A 19,108-nucleotide genomic window follows, 5' to 3' on the forward strand; every position below is an offset into this window, starting at 1 on the left:
GGGAAGGAGAGTTTCGTAGTTCCCTCGTTCATTCTCTCTTTTGACCGAGTCTTCTCTTTCTTCAGTCTACTCAAAACACACACCCCTACAGCGGCAACGCCAAAAACCACCAACCCACCCTCTCTCTTTTTGTTTCTTCGCATCGGACCGTTGATTGGCCGTCAATGACAGCCCCGGAGACCTCAACCACCACCGTCCCAAGGCTATACACCAACAAAACCTTACGAAACGCTTTCGGTGGCGTTCTCTCTTTCTTCATCCTCCTTCTTATCGGAGTTCTTGCTTTCTCGATCCGCCTATTCTCCGTAAGATCTTTTATTTCTCTCGCTTCGACAATCTTCTAGATCCGATCTGTAATGTTCTTTCAAAAATTAAAATTTTGCCCTTTTCCCGCTAAAGAAATTTTGTCTTTTTCTTTTTAATGATTGCTCAATTTGAATCTTTTTTCTTTTGGATGATGAGAAAGTTGGAGGAATGTGAAGAAAAAAAATGATGTTTTGTTTCTATTTTTTCAAATGAACTGGTTAACTATTTGAGATTCTTGTGGACTTTTATCTCTTCAGGTTATCAAATACGAGAGTGTTATTCACGAATTCGATCCTTACTTTAATTATAGAGTCACTCAGGTTACTTGACTCAGTCTCCCCTCTCATTTACAATTTATTGCTATTTTTAGTTCCTTTATATCCGTTTGGTTATTCTTGTCAATTTTTTTGGTAACTTAAGTTACATACCAAGATGATGTGGTTATTTTGTTTGTTTCAGTTTCTTACAAAGAAGGGAATATATGAATTTTGGAATTGGTTTGATGATCGAACCTGGTAATCGCTAATTGGTAGTTAATTTATGATGTTTTTGGTTTAAGCTATGTTGTTACTTGGGGTTTCTGAGTAGAATGTTTTTGCTTTTGGTATAATCAAGGTACCCTCTTGGGCGTGTGATAGGCGGAACCGTTTATCCTGGGTTGACTTTGACAGCTGGCACCTTATGGTGGTATGTTTTCCTGAAAGTTAATAGGGAAAAAAACTGTATCTGTTAAAATTTGCTAATTTATTTTTCATATATATTTGCCATTACTTGCATTTGATTTGTTTCTCTTTCCCTGTTGCATCAGGTTGTTAAATTCTTTAAACATTCCACTGTCAGTGGAGACTGTATGTGTTTTCACTGCTCCTATATTCTCTGCTTTTGCTTCATGGGCAACATACCTTTTGACTAAGGTCTTTGTTCTTCCCTAAATTTATTTGTTTAGTTTAGTTAATTGTTATATTGTTGACCTCAGTTTATTGTTGATATTCTTTTGCCTTTTTCATAGGAAGTTAAGGGTGCTGGTGCTGGCCTAACAGCTGCTGCTCTTTTGGCCATGGTAAATCATGAAAGAGATATTTGTAGCATTATCAGAGTTCATTCATTTATTCATTATAGTTACTTTAAACTTCAAGTTTGAGCATTAGTGGTTGAACATCATATTGTACTGTGCTTTGATACGTAAAACTTACCATTGTTTTTACTTGCCTGTATATGTGTCTTTGTTGACAATATATGGCAATGCCTTTTTCCTATATCAACTTATGGTGTTAACATGTCTTATGACTGACATCTTTGTTCAATTCATTTGTGTCCTTCTTTGTAGGTTCCATCATATATCTCACGTTCCGTGGCTGGTAGCTATGACAATGAAGCTGTAGCAATATTTGCTTTGATCTTCACTTTTTATCTTTATATAAAGGTTAGACTTTGATTGAAGTAAATTCATTTAATTTCCTATAATTTTGAGTTATAATGTTTGAGGTACTGCCAGATTTAATTTACCGGTGAATAGTATCTCACCTTTTATAGGTATCCTGCTATTGATTTTGGTTGGAGTTTCCTTCCATTAATTATTTTCGGGTCTGACCATTCTCTTCATTATTGGTTATTTGCAGACACTAAATACTGGATCCCTGTTTTATGCCACCTTAAATTCAATTGCATACTTTTATATGGTAGGCTTCTTGTGCTAATATTTATCCATTTCCTTATTTTGACTCATTGTTTATGTTTCTCAGTAAATTTTTTTGTTTTCCAGGTCTGCTCTTGGGGAGGATACACGTTCATTATTAACCTCATTCCAATGCATGTGCTTCTATGCATTGTAACTGGTCGCTATTCTTCTCGATTGTACATTGTATATGCTCCTCTGGTAAGTATCTGCGTCACGCAGGAAGCTTCAATACTAGTCAATAAACAATAGGAATATGTGTTTCAGTATTCTATTGAAGAACTGATGGTAACAGTTGTCAACAATGATTAGCATTTTTCAGAAACTGATGTTTTGCGGAAAACTGGAAGGGACAGGCTTTTGCTGAGGTTAAACAGACCTAGGAAAATTAAAAACATTTTATAGAGGCTTTAGATTGATTGGCAGTGTGGAAAATTATAATATCTTATTGAACTCCTAAATGCTTGAGCTTTTTTTATCTATCATATGCATGCTCAAACTTGTTTGGGCATGCATTTATGTATTACATTTAATTTGACCTTTACTTTGTGTTTGTGGATAGAAGGTCATTCTACTAATAAAGGTCTGTTCTAGTCTTCCTTCTCTGTTCAACTAATAAAGGTCTCATAATTGTGTATTACATGTACCTTTTTTTTTCTTGAATGGGGGACACAAATCTTTCTGGAGAATTGGAGATTTCTACTTGGACTTTCTTGATTTTAGTTGAAATTGTAAGTGTTTGGCTGCAGGTTGTTTTGGGAACATTGCTAGCTGCTTTGGTGCCAGTAGTTGGGTTTAATGCTGTCATGACATCAGAACATTTTGCATCATTTTTGGTGAGCTTTTTCCTTTATTTTTCCCTGAATTGTTGGCTGCCTTTTGTATTCTCTTTGTTTTTCTTGTTGCAATTCATTTGTCTTGTCAATCTCGCGTAGTTATAGCCCGCCTTTTTTAGGTATGGATAACTGTCAATAGCTTAATCAACTGTGTCCTAGTCAGTTATTCTTGGTAGCATTTCGTGTTATTAACTGTTTCACTTGAGTTCTGGCTGTACGACCAACTATTGTATTTTAAACGCCCAATGACATCACTGGTTCAAGGATGTGTTGTGGGCTCTAGAACAAGGGACAAATAAAAGAGGGAAGTGTTTGAAATCTTGTTAGCATATGCTAATAACATCAAAATTTCCCCAATTCCTCACAGTATTGTTCAGATTGCCGAAATAGCGCACATCTTTTTCTTTTTTGGTTTTTGTTGTCACTGCCCCCAGTTTCTTCTTCCTTCCTGTTTCATGTAATTCTTGGTTCATATGATGCTACTCCTTGCTCTTTGATCAAATTCTGTTTTCCCCCTCCAGGTTTTCATTATTGTCCACGTGGTGGCTTTTGTGTACTATATCAAGGGGATTCTTTCCCCAAAAATGTTTAAAGTTGCTGTGACACTTGTTGTATCTGTTGGCCTGTAAGCTTTCTTCTCTAAAAACATGAATTGATATACTAATGGGAACTAAGAAAAAAAAAAGTGAATAAACTGTGACTTAAACTTAAACTTTCTTATTAATCAATTCAGCATACATTTGACAATAAATTATATTCCTTGTGGACTTGCTCTGTATATTTACAGATAAGCATATGATAAGATGGAGGATGAAATGAACTCGTATCATTTCTTTTCTCAGGGCAGTGTGTTGTGCTGTGATAGCTGTTCTTATAGCATTAGTAGCTTCCAGTCCAACAAAGGGATGGAGTGGACGAAGCTTAAGTCTGCTTGACCCGTAAGTACCTAATTCATTTTGTTATCTTACATGTTAATGTTCTCTGTTTGAAGCTGTGAATGAAGAGCAGTGGCTGGAATTTTAGTAGAGGATAGTGCAGTCTGATGCACCTTGAAACTGAAATTGTCTTAATATCTTGGTTGGCATGGATCTAATTTTGAGGGGCGTTCTGTGCTATGCAGATTCTTAAAACCTAAGACCTAAATGAGATCCCAGAAAGATATCTGATCTGTTTGCACTAATTAGTTTGCCCATGCAAACAGTTTTTTAATCCCTTGTGCCATTTGTTCAATCACAGTTGTTCAAAAATAGCTATGTAACTTCTTTTCCATTTTTTACTGCATTTTGACAGTACATATGCAAGCAAATATATACCAATCATTGCTAGTGTTAGTGAACATCAACCACCTACTTGGCCATCTTACTTCATGGACATTAATGTTTTGGCATTCTTGGTTCCAGCTGGTATCATTGTAAGTCTTAAGCTTTTGGAATGATTGTGGCTTTTGCGTGTAACTTAAGAGTTTATGCTGTGTGATTGATAATTTTTCTTTCCCTCGTTGGAAGGCATGCTTTTTGCCTTTATCAGATGCAAGCTCGTTTGTAGTCCTCTATATTGCAACATCCGTATATTTCTCTGGAGTGATGGTAAGAGGAATATGGACACTGTCAATTTCAAGTCATTACTTCCCATTCCTCTGTGCTAATCATGTGGAGCGTCTTATGGTCTAATTTTACAGGTACGCTTAATGCTTGTGCTTGCTCCAGCTGCATGCATCACATCTGGAATTGCTCTCTCCCAAGCTTTTGATGTTTTCACCAGATCAATCAAGTTTCAGCTACCTGGACTATCAAGCAACGCTGAAGTTCATGTGAGCAGGCTCATACTATAAGTTTATACTTTGCCAATCATTTGATAAAGTCATTTAGCTACAGAACTGAAATTCCTCTCTGCTGCTTCTGATCATTAAGGCAGGGGAAACTAGTTCTGCTACTGCTGAAGCACAGAATGATGCAGTTAATACAGGAAAATCTGAGGAGACATTAAAGGATCGATCCTCGAGGAAGAGCAAGAAGAAGGAAAGGGAGCATGTGGAAAAACCTTCCACCAAAGCCAAAGTTGAGAAGAAGAGGCTTCTTGCTTTACCTTTGGAGGCATCTGTGATTTCTCTTCTCCTACTTGTCTTGCTGGGTGCCTTCTATGTGGTATTTTAATTTTCCATTTTATATCCTCTAATTGCTTGTTTTTGCCTGTGTTTTCATTATAGAAGTTAATATATCACTTAGTAGACTGTTATGGTTATGATATGATGTTGACCTGTAGCTTCTGAGAGGTTGTTCTGGTTGTAATGAAGGATTTGTTTAGTTAGCTTTTTTCTTACCTTCTAGGTGGATATATGTTATAATCACCTATTGTTTGCCCCCAAACCACTTCCGTTCTCTTCCTCTACCCTTCTCCATCATCTTATGGGTTTGGAATGCCCAAAAACCCCATAACACTGTGAGCTGTCACTACCGCTATGTGGATTGTGAGCTGGCCCTATATGGTTGGGTGACCAAAAAACCAAATGTTATTAATGTGAATGATTAAATTGTAATTTTCATAGTTGGGTGACCAAAAAAAAAAAAAAAAAATCCTGGAAGTGACTAACCATGTGGTTTACCCAATGTAAATTTATGTTGAATTGTTCTTATATGCTACAATGCTGTTTTCATATGGAACAGTTGTTGCCTTCTTCTGAAACATGTAGTTTACCCAATGTAAATTTATGTTGACTAAACATGTAATTTACCCAATGCAGTTTACCCAATGTTGTTTTCATATGAAATAGTTGTTGCCCCCTTCTGATATTTAGTCTTGTTTCAGACATGTCATATAAAAGTTCCTAAATGATAGGTAGTGATGCTTATGGCATTTAAAAGCTGGTGGTCTCTCTTTTTTTTCAACAATGAATTTGGCTACCTCAATGTAGTCTTACCATGAATGTCTTGACTAGAATGCATAAATTAAAAGTTGCACTGTTCGAAATATGTCTCAATGGGAATTAAAAATTTGTTACTCTTTCTATTCTTATCTTTTTTTCAATGAAATTTCCTTGAATACCTAATTTAATTGTAAAAAGCCTGTCAAACTGTTGCACTTTTCTCTGCAGGTTCATTGTGTTTGGGCTGCAGCAGAAGCTTATTCAGCCCCCTCAATAGTTTTAACATCTCATTCACATGATGGTCTACATGTTTTTGATGATTTTAGAGAGGCATATGCATGGTTGCGCCATAATACTGATGTTGATGATAAAGTAAGTTCTCTATGTGGTATTTCTCCACTCTTAGCTTTCTAGATTTCAAAGATTTATCTTTTTCCAGCTTTGGAATGTTAATTTCGGCAATCTGTCTGTTGGGCAGGAAGTTTTCTTGATACCTGTATTTTTGTAGAATAAATAGTGGAAAATTTTTTTTTTCAATGTGTGTGGTCAATATTGATACGTTGAGCATATAATGGGTTGGCCCTGATTCCTTATTGGTAATATTTTTGCTGATTTGTGTGTTTTCGTCTTATTGTTCCTCAGAATGGACTTGTTTTGCATTTAGCAGCTTACTGTTTTGTTAAATATAACATATTCTAACCTCATAAGTTGGCAAAAAAAAAATGTTCAGTTTGACAGTGTCAAATGAAACTCCTGGCAGGTTGCATCGTGGTGGGACTATGGTTACCAAACCACTGCTATGGCTAACCGCACGGTCATTGTTGACAATAATACCTGGAACAATACTCATATTGCAACTGTTGGTACTGCGATGTCTTCTCCTGAAAAGGCAGCTTGGGAAATTTTCCACTCTTTGGATGTAAAATATGTTCTTGTCGTCTTTGGAGGTTTGATTTCTTTTTTGTTTACTTGAAATATGCTTTCTTAATACATTATTGTTCTGACTATTTACTTCACTCATTAGGTCTTGTTGGCTACCCCAGTGATGATATTAATAAGTTCTTGTGGATGGTTCGAATAGGAGGTGGTGTGTTTCCTCATATCAAGGAACCTGATTACCTGGCAAGTTCTCTGTGCTGGCACTGCTTAAAAAATACACCTTTGTTCCATCTTTTTGGTCTTCTTTTCCTGTTTTGGAGTCTCAATCACACTTGTCTATTTTTGAAAGTTAAACAATAAAGATCCTACTTTTTTCCAGAAAAATACCCTTGTTAAGTATTATGAAGTTTGTGCTGAAACAATAAGGACAAAGGTAGAACAAAATTAAAAATGTTAATGAAAGAGAATTACATATTAGATATTATTATCTTGAAGTTTGAGCATGTCAAAAGAGCAAACTACTAAGGAACAATTAGTGAATAATATTTTTTTGGGTTTCTCGGTAATAGAATGTTACTGCACTGAGTTAGACTGGATATTTTATTTGGGCTAAGAAATTAGACTCTATTTAAGCTTCCCTCCTGACTCGGTAATTTCACTAATTATAATTATTACTGTTCTGTAACTTGCCTTCTGTCCACAGAGAGATGGTCAGTATCGGATTGATTCCCAGGCCACTCCAACCATGCTAAATTGCCTAATGTATAAGCTCTCGTATTACAGGTCTGCTTTCTGTTAACTTTTAAGTTTGTGGTTTTGGTCAGTTTTGTTTTTAGCACAAATACTTTATCCCTTAATTACATATCTACAGATTTGTGGAAACTGATGGGAAAGGCTTCGATAGAGTTAGGCAGACAGAAATTGGAAAGAAATATTTTAAACTCACTCATTTCGAGGAGGTTAGATGATCCCAATTTCCATTTTATTCAAGTAGAACCTTCGGGTGATGAAAATTTGCCTATAACATTTGTTCAAATAATTTCATTCATCACGGTACATGTGATTTTTTTGCTAAATTGACAAAAATTCTGACATACTTTTGGAATGCGAGAAATTTCCATCTTTTGCTCTTCAAATGCGGACGCCTGCAAATTATAAATATGCCCCACCACTCAGATTGTTCGATATTTGACTACTAGAATTCTCAGGATGTGGATGTTACAGTAGACATGGTGAATGAGTAATGATTAATTTTTCTCTATCACGAATTTTCCTAATCAGATTTCTGTCTTTTTTTTTTTTTTGGTCAAATTAGGTATTCACAACTCATCATTGGATGGTTCGGATATATAAACTGAAGCCTTCAAAGAACAGGATTCGAGGAAAGACAAAGAAATCAAAATCGGTATGTATAATCCTTACATTATATTTTTTTCAACTAAAAATCTAGAATAAATAAGTTGCTCAATCCTTGTATTATTAGTCAATGATCCACATATAAGAAACACAGACGATAGATGTTTGAGATGTTTACCTATACATCGTTGTCGACTTTTTGTTTTGGCAGAAAACTAGCTCAACAAGCAGTCCAAAAAGAAACGGAAGAAAAAAGAAGAATCCATGGCACTAAGAAACACAATATTTGTAGCAATGGTGAAATCATCTGTAACTCTATAGAATTATACTCGGAAGCCTTTTAGAGAGGGGATTTGGTTATTCAGGCAATGGTAGGTGATTTTCCTTAGAGAAATACAAAAATCCCAAGTAAAAAAAGATTTTGCAGTATTCAATTGATCTTTGTAATCTGTACTAAATCATCATAATGTTTAACATCTCAGTTTTCGGAGAAAGAAAGCACCTATCAATTTTTGCATTTGTTCATAATATTTCATCTTCTAAAATGAGGATTTGGATCAATTGAATTTAAATATCAATTTTAATAAAATTTATTCAACATAAATTTTTTTATGAAAATTTTTTTCAATAACAGTAATTTTTTTAATTACAATTACAGTTATTTGTATTATTATTTTTAATTTCATCGAAATTAATATCATTTTTCATTAAAATCAATATCAACGTCTATTCAAAATGATCATAAATCTCCATCAACATATACCTTCGTGATTCAGACGTTTGTCTATGCCAAAAAAAAAAGGAAAAAAAAATTCCTTAACATTCGTGTGATCCATTTATTAGCCTGGAAAGATGTTAATAAGAAGGATCTGTTCACAATAGCCAAAAATTCATTTCATTTAACAAGCAACACAATTTTCTAAACAAAGGCTGTTAAACAACAGACAAACACAATGCCAATTCATTGAAGCAGAACAAAAACTTTTCAAATTTTCTCAATAAGATATCAGACCTTTCTATAGTTGTATCTTGCAATTTTGGTTTTCACTTGTCGAGGAATAATGTTACAAATGGTCAGAAAAAGAATATATATATATATATAAAGAATGGCCAAGAACCTCACACTGCTTTTTCATCAAATGCCTTCTAATGTTTCATCTCCAACTCCATGTGCAGCAGATGGTAATCATGTTAAAAATCCCATCATCCTCACCCTTCCCACAAGTCAGAATTATAATCTCTTGGAAGTGCTTTAACTGTTGCCATTATTCTTATGAGGTTCCCCGCACCAGGTTAAGGTCTCAAACAAATAGAATCCAGTCAAGAAAATTACTATACAGGAGCCATATTTTCCTAGGAGCTATAATTTCTCTAGCAAACGTCTCCACCATATGAATTTTAGCGAGGCTGTAATACCTATGACTTGACAAATTTGGAAAGCTACATGAATCACCTCAAGTAGTTTATACCTAATAATTGCATCATTTGACTGTTCTTTCTCCAGAAATTTTGTTAGAGTTTCTTTGGCAAGTTGTAAGTCTTCTTAAGGAACTTAGCTGCCGTCTCATCATTCCGATAACACAAAACTCGCAAGAGTGTGTTTGGTTCAGTTGGACTCCACTGACAGGAAGTTGGAGGCAATGAAAGCTTGGATTTAGCAGAAGAACCATAACTCTCTAGAGTCATGTATTTGAATTGTTCAATCAGGTTGTCGGTATCAGTATGAAATAATGGGAGGATGGCTTTAGCCGTGGTTGAAAACTTTTCTATTAAATCAGCAGGAAGTCCATCACCATTGGACCAAAATAAATCAGTCAAGAACTTAAAATCCTCTGCTATTGTTTCATAATCTTGCAGACCAAAAGCACGAGCAGGACCTCCAGCAAGTAAAACCAGCAGAAGACCATCAAAAGAAGCTTTCATTACTTCAGTAATAACTCGTGTTCTGACTCTGTCATGCACGGTTAATGAAATAACCTCCAAATAGTGCTCAAGCTCCTGAAGAAAAGGTTCAATCCTAGAGGACGAAACTTCCCCAATATATAAGCCATCCCAAAGGACATGACTTAGATCATGGAAGATGACCTTATATGCAGTTGCCTCACTGAGTTGTTGGATCCCTTCCACACAAGCAGCAGCTGAAAGTTGAAATGCTTTACCCATCCCACTGGCAATATTGTCCACATGAGTGGATTCAGAATTTCTAAGATGGGCAATTGTCCTTTTTCCCAACGCATCCAACTCCATTCGAATATGCTGCAGAGTATTAATATGACAACACAGCTGGTGTATTCCAAAGGAGCCATTTCCATTTGTAGTCCCAACCTGAGATTTCCTACTCTGTGCTATTTGAAACTTTTCTTTTTTCTTAAATACACCAGGAAATTTTGAGCGTGTTGAACATCTAGTCAAAGCAGGCATTGAGGGAACAAAAGTACTTCGGGTCCCTGTAGATCAAAAGGTATTGTATTTTCCTTTCAGTTTTAGTCAAAATTGATTTCGGAAGAAATGGAAAAAATATCCATGCATTGGTCTTCTCTAGGCTATATAATACATACCACAGCCAGACTTTGCCTTTGATATATAATGTTGAAGACATCTGTCAATACCGGTGGTTAACTCAGGAAGCAACGCAGCATGCATAGATATTGGTAACAAAAAGAATGCTTCTAAAGCTTCATCTACAATTCGCAAAACTTCAGCAGCAGAGGGAGCAAAGTGCTCTTTATTCGCTCGTGGGTCCCATACCTACGAAGAGAAGAGAAATAGACAAGCATAGCAGTGAAGGGTCTGTATTAGCAACTAAAATGAGATTCAAGCCAAGGCAGAAGCTTGAACCTGAGAATAATCTACAAACATAAACAGAATCTCCCTGCTAAAGAGCTTGCATCTTCAGCCCTTATGTTAAGAGGAACAATATCCTGTTAGACTTGAAAAAGAACACACGAATATTTCATCTCATCCAAACCACCATCAATGTATTAAAGAAAAGGAACAAAACCCATATACCTCTTGTTGCAGATTCCTGTCAACCCATTCCTTCAGTCTGTCTAATCTTGTCTTTATCCATGATTTCACCAGATTGGAAATTACAGATTCAGCCTCATAAGGAGGCATCTCCCTTATGATTGACTTTCCACCATCCTCACTGTCCACTGAATTTTCAACTGCAATTTGCACCAGATCTTTCTCCAATTTGTCAGCAGCTCTCAGAACTTGTAATATATCTGGTGTCAATTCACCAATGCCAGAAACAAATTGCTTCAGCTCATTCCCATAGCAGGAATGAAGCGTGGCTACAGCTACACCGGCTGCAAGAGGATGCCACCTCTTCAATATTGGACTAAATATTGCCTTCTCAGTAAAAGCCATTGTAGTGACATCCAGTGCAAGAATGGATAAGAAAGGAAGCTGATTTTGTTGGTTCTTAGTTGAACGTTTGCTAGACTTCACTTTCTCCTTTATCTGTCTAAAAGCAATCAACAGACAGAACCTTGAACATCTTTCAGACAAATTTAACAGGAAAACTTGGTCAAATACATATTTCAGAAAGAGAAAAAGAGCTTGGTCTAAATATATAATTTAAAAGCTAATAAAACAACAAAGATCATGGTTTAGCAAGAAGAAAAGCTATTTTCATAAAAAAAAAAAAAGATGATGCTCAGAAAAGACGACACAATAGGAAAATTTTCATATTTAAGATGCCAGCAAAAAGTTGCAAATACTAAAAACCTATCTATCATGCAGAAAATGTTAAGATGAATTAATGACATGATATTAAACTATAGGAGCCTTCATATCTTGTACTGCCCATTCATAAGTAGGGACATTATGCTGACACATTGGAAACTTGCCTGAACAAAAGCAGTGCGCAGTGATGATCTTATGTAGGTATCAACTCTCTCATGAGCCACATCAATTTCCTTTCTTGTCCTATGATACTCATGTGAGATATCTTCTGCCATAATCTTTGCTGATAGAACCCCCATAGAAATAACATATTCCATTGACTCAGTGTTGTCACTATGAAAATAATTGTGGTAGGCAAGAAGCCTTTTCTCAGACCAACCTAAAATTGCACTCAAAGTAGAACTTAGTATCTTTGAATAATCTGGATCTTTCATTGACTTTGCATCCTTTTCAACTTCCATCAACAGATTATTGGCAGCAAACAACAGATCACCTTCCACTTGACCAATTGCCACATATCGGTTAAACAATATCCACAAGAAACAAAGATTATGCAGCATCTGGTTCATTCCGAAGACGACCCATGTCTTTTTTATGAGTTCTAGAACCTCATCGACCTCTTCAATAACAGATGTTTCATCATCAACATCAAAACAAGCTTCTAACAGCATTTGGTAAATTCTGAGATTCAATGGGAATCCATCTGCCCAGTGGCTGGTCTCAGAAACAGACCCATCAAAGGTTCTACAAGCAAGAGACAAAACAATGCTCCGGAGGGCTTGCATCGATTCATTGTTTTTTCCAGTCTCCAAGGGCTTCTCCAATGCCCCACGAATGATTTGTCGTAGTCGCTGTGGAGCAGTATTGGTCTTATCTAGGGGCAAGAGAGGATGCAAAAGGAGTCCAGCTTCAAGAAGCTTCAGATTTCTCCTCTGCCAAGCTTCATACTCTCCTTGATTCGGAAAATCCGAAGGCTTGAGTTTCTGCAACATCTCAAGTGGCAACACCATTGACTCTATCCGTCTACCAAGCTGACACAAACACAAAAACCAAAAGCTAACTTATAATTACGCCAGAAAAGGCCGTTGCTTTTCTTAGTAAAACTTTTAAAAGAAAATTTACTTCGCATTTTTTTTTAACAAACCTGAGCGGCAGCAACTCTCAAGAGAGCTCTCCTGACCCTGGAATCTGTTTGCTCTGAAACTCCCATCTGAACCCTCAACAACTCCCCAATTGTAACCGCCTTTTTTGCTCGTTCCGAGTCCGACTCACCACTCACTTTCCTCCTCCGAGACGATTTCAATCCTAAAGCCTTCTTCACCTTACTCGCCGCCGTCGACGTCAACGACTTCTGCAACGACGACGCGGTCGACGTCAACGTCGGCGTCGCCGCCCTTTCCGAATTCCTCTCCGACTGCGATATGTAAGTCAATGGTTTCCCACCAGAACTCCGACAAGCTCCGACCAGAATCTCATAAGCTGTCTCTCGGAGCTCCGCATCTGATAAATTCGTCGCCAACTCCCCGAATGGACACGGTATCGTTTCAGTAAAATTATTAGGCATCGCCACCGCCGCCGCCGCTGCTTCCACGGCCGTCTTCGTTATAGCTTCTTGATGATGATTGTATCGTTTGGCTTGGCTAGAAGTTCTGTCTCTTTCCCTTAATCTACTCGTCATATTAAAATTTTCTAGCAATAAAATAATTAAACAGAAAAAATAAGAACAAATTAAAGGGGCTTTTTTTTGCCAATAATTAAACGGGCTTAGAGATGAAGATTATGGGAGAGGTGGTTACTTTACTGTGGTTTTTTTGCTTTTTTGGATTAGTGAAAATTCTTGCTTGACATTAAAGGACACAAAATCGAAGTTCCGGGAATGTCAAAGAGAAAATAAAGTTAAAAAAAAGACAGAATTTTGGACAGTGAAAGGCTTTGGTTTGCTTTTGTAAGAAAAAGAAAAAAAAAAGAAAGTGTTCCAATTGGTGAGAAAAGCAAGAAAACGATGGAACTGTTTCTCCAGGGGCAGCCGAGCCGAGCCAGGAGCGCATGCGGTGAACGGTTATAGTTTTAAATTTCCAAGCATCCGTATGGTCTGTGAGGTGTAATAGAAAAGAGTTTAATAAAGAATTATTCGTAAATATATTTAATTTTTATTTGTTTATATTTATTTATTAAATTTAATAAATAATTTTAAATAATATTTTTATATTTATTTATTAAATAAATGAATAAAGATTTATTTAATTATTTATCTTTATAAACAAATTTATTTAAATTTTGTTTAAAATTTATTCGTTTATCATTTATTTGTTATTCGTTTATAATAATATTAATAAAATTATATTTTTATTTTTTATTTTATTTTTATTTTAAGATTTATTTATATTCATTTAGGTTTATTTATATTTATTTATAGTTTATTTATTTAAATTAAGTTGGTTATGGTTTATTTATTATCTATAAACATATTCATTTATTTAAGAGTTACGAACGAAATCATTTAATTTAATTGAATCGAATAATAATCAAACGTAAATATCTTATCATTTAAATTAAATAAATTAAATTTGAATAAATAAAATAATTTTTTATTAAACATAAACTGAATTTAAATATCTCTAAAAATAAATAAATAAATTACAAATATTCGTTTATTCATTTATATTCTATTCATTTACAGTCTTATTACTTTGTCTTTTTTTTTTTTTAAGTTGAGAAGTGAAATGGAAGACACGAAGTTGATGAATTAATGCTTTGATAAGTTTTTATTTTATTTTATTATTGTAAATTCATTGATAAATGGTGTTGTAAATTTGTAATAAAGTGCATGTGTGGCTTAAAATTCATCACAAACTGTGAATAATCATGTTGATAGGTTAACAGAATGTTAAAATTTTAATTTTAATGATTATAATATAATTTTTTATAATTTTGAATATATAAATATTATTCTTTCAGAATTTTTTTCTTTAGTTATATATGAAAATTTTGTTACGAGGATGATATTATTTGTGGGGATTTTCATATTTTTTGATTCATTTAGGTTTCATATGAAGTGTGCTTCGGTGTGTGTGTGAATTAATTTTATGCTCCAAATAAAAGTTGTTAATTAAGCGTTAATTACGCACTAAATTAATACAATCAGTTGATTTTTTTTCAAAACATCCCAGCTGCAGGCAACACCAAATGTATGAATATGACATTTAATTTAGAACTTGGAAAATGTCCAAAGTAAATTCAAAGACAAATTCAAATAAAAATATGCAGTGGGATTTAAGTTATTTTATTATATCTAACTGTCTCCATCATGAACCTCCTCCCCCCAAATTTATTTTAAAAAAAAAGAATTATGTCTTAAAAATACAAAATATTCAATTTTACGAGTTAAAAATATATATTATATCTCATAATTTATGAGATAAAATATTTGAGATTAATAATTTTTTATAAAACTCAAATATAAAATTATTTATTATCATAATTAAAGAAATTTTCATATTTAAAATTATTTAAAATTAAAATTTTAATATTTTACCGTTGACAAAAGATAAAAAAAGAAATTTACTAATGTACTACAGTTCCCAAAATTTAATTGTCCATCAGTAAACATTGGGTATCCCAATGGATATCACGTGAACTCCATGAATTCCCATTTACTGTTCCTTGGATCTATCTAACCGCATAACGTTGTATTTGCCCGCCATTAAAAATTCCCTGCCATAAAAAAAAAAAAAAAGGAAAAAATGAAAGCCAGGCAAAAGTTGTGCCAGGCAATTGATTCACTGTACACCAGTTGCCAAGCAACAGCTGCAGCGTATACACTGCTTGTGCTCGAATGTGTTCGAGCCAACGATGTTGATCAAGCCAAGAGATTGCAATCTCACATGGATCTTCACCATTTTACACCTAATGACACGTTTTTACACAATCGTATCCTTCACTTGTATGCCAAATTTGGGAAAGTATCAGATGCTCGAGTCCTGTTCGATAAAATGCCTCGAAGAGATGTTATCTCCTGGAACGCCATGCTTTCTGCATATGCAAAATCGGGGTCTATTGAGAATTTGAGAGCGCTGTTTGATCAAATGCCTTTTCGTGATTCTGTTTCTTATAATACTGTGATTGCAGGTTTGGCTGGGAGCGGGTTTTCCAGCAACGCGCTTGAGGTTTTTTTGAGGATGAATAGAGAGGGGTTTGTGTCAACTGACTATACTCATGTGAGTGTGTTGAATGCGTGTTCACGGTTATTGGATTTGAGGAAAGGGAAACAGATTCATGGTAGAATTCTTGTTGGTAGTTTGGGAAGGAATGTTTTTGTTTGGAATGCTTTGACTGACATGTATGCGAAGTGTGGCGAGATTGATAGAGCAAGGTGGTTGTTTTATAGAATGAGTAATAAAAATGTAGTTTCATGGAACTCATTGATTTCTGGTTATTTGAAAAACGGGCAACCTGAGAAATGTATTTATTTGTTTCAGGAGATGCAGGTAGGTGGTTTGAAACCTGATGAGGTCACAGTCTCGAATGTTCTTGGCGCTTATTTTCAAAGTGGATTGATAGATGAAGCAAGTAAGGTTTTTAGCATGATTAAAAACAAGGATAAGGTTGCTTGGACGACAATGATTGTTGGTTATGCACAGAATGGAAGGGAAGAAGGTGCTCTGAATTTGTTTAGCAAGATGTTATTAGAAGGTGTCAACCCTGATAGTTTTACGATTTCTAGTGTGGTTAGTTCCTGTGCAAAATTAGCCTCTTTGTGTCATGGTCAGGTTGTTCATGGGAAAGCCATTCTTTCGGGAGTTGATGATGATTTGCTTGTGTCTAGTGCCCTTGTTGATATGTATTGCAAATGTGGAATAACTAAGGATGCCTGGGTTGTTTTTGATACGATGCCATCCAGAAATATAGTTTCTTGGAATGCTATGATTAGGGGTTATGCACAGAATGGACAGGATTTAGAGGCCCTGGCCCTTTATGAAAAGATGTTGCAAGAAAACTTGAAACCTGATAGTATTACCTTTGTGGCTGTTCTATCTGCTTGTAACCATGCTGGTTTAATTAAAGAAGGACGTAGATATTTTGATTCTATCAGTAAACAGCATGCATTAGTACCCACTTTGGATCAGTATGCATGCATGATCAATCTCCTTGGCCGTTCAGGTTGCATGAGAGAAGCAGTGGATCTAATTAAAAATATGCCCCATGAACCAAATTCCTTAATCTGGTCAACCCTTCTTTCTGTCTGTGCAATGAAGGGTGACATTGAACATGGGGAGATGGCTGCTAAGTGTCTATTTGAACTGGACCCCCTAAATGCAGGACCTTACATCATGCTTTCTAACATGTATGCCACCTGTGGAAGATGGGAAGATGTGGCATCAGTGAGATCTCTCATGAAAAGTAAGAATGTCAAGAAGTTTGCTGCTTATAGTTGGATTGAGATTGATAATGAAGTTCACAAGTTTGTAGCAGAAGATCGAACTCATCCCCTAACAGAAATAATTTATGAAGAACTGAGCAGACTGATCAAGAAATTGCAGGAAGCTGGCTTTATGCCTGATACAAAGCTGGTTCTTCATAATGTGGTGGAGGAGGAAAAGTTTGCATCCATTTGTTACCATAGTGAGAAACTTGCTCTTGCATTTGGATTGATTAAAAAGCCCCATGCAACAACACCCATTAGGATTATGAAGAACATTCGTGTTTGTGGTGATTGCCACATGTTCATGAAGTTGGTTTCTAAAATTATTGGGAGGCCTATCATCTTGAGAGATTCAAACAGATTCCATCATTTTGTTGGTGGAAGTTGCTCCTGCAAGGATTACTGGTAATGAGCAGCCCAGGGAGATCAGAAATTCAGCTGAGCTTTGCAAGAAAAGTCTCATAAGTAAACCTTCTGCAGCCAGGACAAACGGTACGTGGAAGGAAGAGCTCTGTTCCTAATAGACTTAAATAGTGGTAAGGGCTACTAAATTTTTTTGGGATTCTTGAGAAGAATGAGTGATAAGTTCCGAGGACTATTTTAATTAGAGGAACGGGAGTACACTTGCCAGAATTTCTAATGACCAATTGTCCTGATGTTTTTAGGACCGTGAAACGTAAAAGAATTTTAAAATTAAGAAAAATGAGAGAAGTCGTTATAAGTTTTTTTTAGGGTGTGGTTAGACATTTAAAAGTTTATTTTTTTAATAAAATTATAAAAACGAGTTTAAGTTTATCAAAAAAATAATTTTGATCTACGAAAATTAGATTAGGTCCGAGAGTCGATTACGCGTGGAAAAAGATTAACATCTCTACAGTGCCCATAAATTGGTATCATTTAATTATGCACTATTTTCAATGTTGAATGAAATGGTTTTGATTTTAAGGTTAATAATAATCTTTTTTGTTTGAAAAAATAAAATTTTGCTAAAACTTTTTATCTAAGAATATTGAAAAAATCTTTAATTTAAAGAACATCTTAAAATTCTTTAACATTTAGGTAGAATTTAAAATAATATTTTTCACTTAAGATTTAATACAACAATCTTTAAAATGAAATAACATTCTTTATAAAAGATAATTGTTGGTGACTTTAACATTTAGACAGAGTACTAAGAATTATTTCCTTTAAAATGTTATTTTTGTTTTATTTTATAACATCACAATTTTAAAAATATATTATATATATGTTTGTCTTGTAAAACATTTTATAAGAAAAAGTAAATAATGGTATTGTTAGGTAACAAATAAAAATTAAAGATAAAGAAATACGAAATGAACGTCAACAATAATATAACGATGCTTGTATACCCATGGATATTATGTCAGATGATAAAATTTAATTTAGAAAAAATAAATTCTTAAATATAATGAGACCACATTGACTCTCCAACAACTAGATAGAACTTAGGTGTGACTATTTATATTTAAGATCTCAATTTACTATTATTTTTTTTTATTAAAGCATATCATTTTATTGTTAAAGCGAATTAAAGACTCATATAAAAAAATTAATGGAATAAAGTTTCCTAAATGCCCTATCCTCTAGGCGGCATTCAAGAACAAATTACTCTACTTGAGATTTTCGCATGTATCTTTAGAGTTTTGGAATTATTTGAGTATAAGTTTAGGTCAAGATTTTAAGATTTGGTGATTTTCGGGCAATGATTCGAAATTTCGTACCAAATTAGGGTTCTCAGAATTTTGAATTTTAAAGTTTTGGATTTTACGGTTTAGGATTTTAAATTTAAGGGTTCGAGGTTTTAGTTTTAGGGTTTTGAGGGTTTGGGGTTTCAATTTCGGGGTTTAGAGGTTTTAGAGTTTAGTTTTAGGGTTTTGAGGGTTTAAGGTTTCAATTTCGGGGTTTAAGGGTTTGGATTTTAGGGTTAGGGTTTTAAGGTTTAGATTTTTTAATTTTAAAAAAACATGAACATTTCTAAAAATCTCTAACATATAGACGGATTTTTTGAACAAGTTTAATTTTTACGATTTTTGAAAATTAATTAAAAATTTTCATATATT

At 34.7% G+C, this 19,108-nt stretch overlaps 3 protein-coding genes across 7 annotated transcripts; 2 read left to right on the forward strand and 1 right to left on the reverse strand.

The window, feature by feature from the left end:
- The first annotated feature begins 26 nt into the window (after nucleotides 1-26).
- On the forward strand, nucleotides 27-8,443 carry LOC111284755 (dolichyl-diphosphooligosaccharide--protein glycosyltransferase subunit STT3A-like). 3 transcript variants are annotated; one of them, XM_089763227.1, is made up of 23 exons: nucleotides 27-305; nucleotides 564-626; nucleotides 766-821; nucleotides 922-993; nucleotides 1,115-1,220; nucleotides 1,316-1,366; nucleotides 1,634-1,729; nucleotides 1,926-1,985; nucleotides 2,069-2,182; nucleotides 2,731-2,817; nucleotides 3,339-3,442; nucleotides 3,660-3,755; nucleotides 4,108-4,228; nucleotides 4,323-4,403; nucleotides 4,496-4,627; nucleotides 4,728-4,961; nucleotides 5,909-6,052; nucleotides 6,441-6,627; nucleotides 6,705-6,806; nucleotides 7,267-7,342; nucleotides 7,431-7,518; nucleotides 7,875-7,964; nucleotides 8,127-8,443. In XM_089763227.1, the coding sequence occupies exons 1-23, from the start codon at nucleotides 165-167 to the stop codon at nucleotides 8,187-8,189; spliced, it is 2,364 nt and encodes a 787-aa protein (XP_089619353.1). In that variant the 5' UTR covers nucleotides 27-164; the 3' UTR covers nucleotides 8,190-8,443. The 3 variants fall into 3 exon arrangements, with proteins under 3 accessions (XP_089619353.1, XP_022729400.2, XP_089619354.1); XM_022873665.2 differs by having other exon boundaries at nucleotides 6,705-6,802; nucleotides 7,263-7,342; XM_089763228.1 differs by lacking the exon at nucleotides 7,431-7,518 and having other exon boundaries at nucleotides 8,127-8,349.
- Nucleotides 8,444-8,879: 436 nt separating this feature from the next.
- LOC111285090 (protein unc-13 homolog) lies at nucleotides 8,880-13,554 on the reverse strand. 2 transcript variants are annotated; one of them, XM_022874332.2, is made up of 6 exons: nucleotides 13,402-13,422; nucleotides 12,750-13,294; nucleotides 11,770-12,636; nucleotides 10,925-11,380; nucleotides 10,474-10,663; nucleotides 8,880-10,362 (listed from the first exon to the last, which is right to left on the reverse strand). In XM_022874332.2, the coding sequence occupies exons 2-6, from the start codon at nucleotides 13,281-13,283 to the stop codon at nucleotides 9,428-9,430; spliced, it is 2,982 nt and encodes a 993-aa protein (XP_022730067.1). In that variant the 5' UTR covers nucleotides 13,284-13,294; nucleotides 13,402-13,422; the 3' UTR covers nucleotides 8,880-9,427. The 2 variants fall into 2 exon arrangements, with proteins under 2 accessions (XP_022730067.1, XP_089619352.1); XM_089763226.1 differs by having other exon boundaries at nucleotides 12,750-13,554.
- Nucleotides 13,555-15,219: 1,665 nt separating this feature from the next.
- On the forward strand, nucleotides 15,220-17,660 carry LOC111286566 (pentatricopeptide repeat-containing protein At2g22070-like). 2 transcript variants are annotated; one of them, XM_089763229.1, is made up of 2 exons: nucleotides 15,221-15,822; nucleotides 16,084-17,660. In XM_089763229.1, the coding sequence occupies exons 1-2, from the start codon at nucleotides 15,349-15,351 to the stop codon at nucleotides 17,434-17,436; spliced, it is 1,827 nt and encodes a 608-aa protein (XP_089619355.1). In that variant the 5' UTR covers nucleotides 15,221-15,348; the 3' UTR covers nucleotides 17,437-17,660. The 2 variants fall into 2 exon arrangements, with proteins under 2 accessions (XP_022732334.1, XP_089619355.1); XM_022876599.2 differs by having other exon boundaries at nucleotides 15,220-17,660.
- The last annotated feature ends 1,448 nt before the right edge of the window (nucleotides 17,661-19,108 follow it).

This window comes from Durio zibethinus, chromosome 6, assembly GCF_047325235.1.
Source record: "Durio zibethinus cultivar Kanyao isolate XHJ-2024 chromosome 6, ASM4732523v1, whole genome shotgun sequence".
Lineage (NCBI taxonomy): Eukaryota > Viridiplantae > Streptophyta > Magnoliopsida > Malvales > Malvaceae > Durio > Durio zibethinus.

Excerpts from the sequence above, each read along its gene's own strand:
- LOC111284755 (XM_089763227.1), top strand. The coding sequence starts at position 165 with ATGACAGCCCCGGAGACCTCAACCACCACCGTCCCAAGGCTATACACC. Across the intron at positions 6,053-6,440 it reads ATACTGATGTTGATGATAAA|GTTGCATCGTGGTGGGACTA; the intron begins GTAAGTTCTCTA and ends AACTCCTGGCAG. Across the intron at positions 6,628-6,704 it reads TGTTCTTGTCGTCTTTGGAG|GTCTTGTTGGCTACCCCAGT; the intron begins GTTTGATTTCTT and ends TTCACTCATTAG.
- LOC111285090 (XM_089763226.1), bottom strand. The coding sequence starts at position 13,283 with ATGACGAGTAGATTAAGGGAAAGAGACAGAACTTCTAGCCAAGCCAAA. Across the intron at positions 10,664-10,924 it reads ACAGGAATCTGCAACAAGAG|GTATGGGACCCACGAGCGAA; the intron begins GTATATGGGTTT and ends TTCTCTTCGTAG. Across the intron at positions 10,363-10,473 it reads AAAGGCAAAGTCTGGCTGTG|GGACCCGAAGTACTTTTGTT; the intron begins GTATGTATTATA and ends TTTGATCTACAG.
- LOC111286566 (XM_022876599.2), top strand. The coding sequence starts at position 15,349 with ATGAAAGCCAGGCAAAAGTTGTGCCAGGCAATTGATTCACTGTACACC.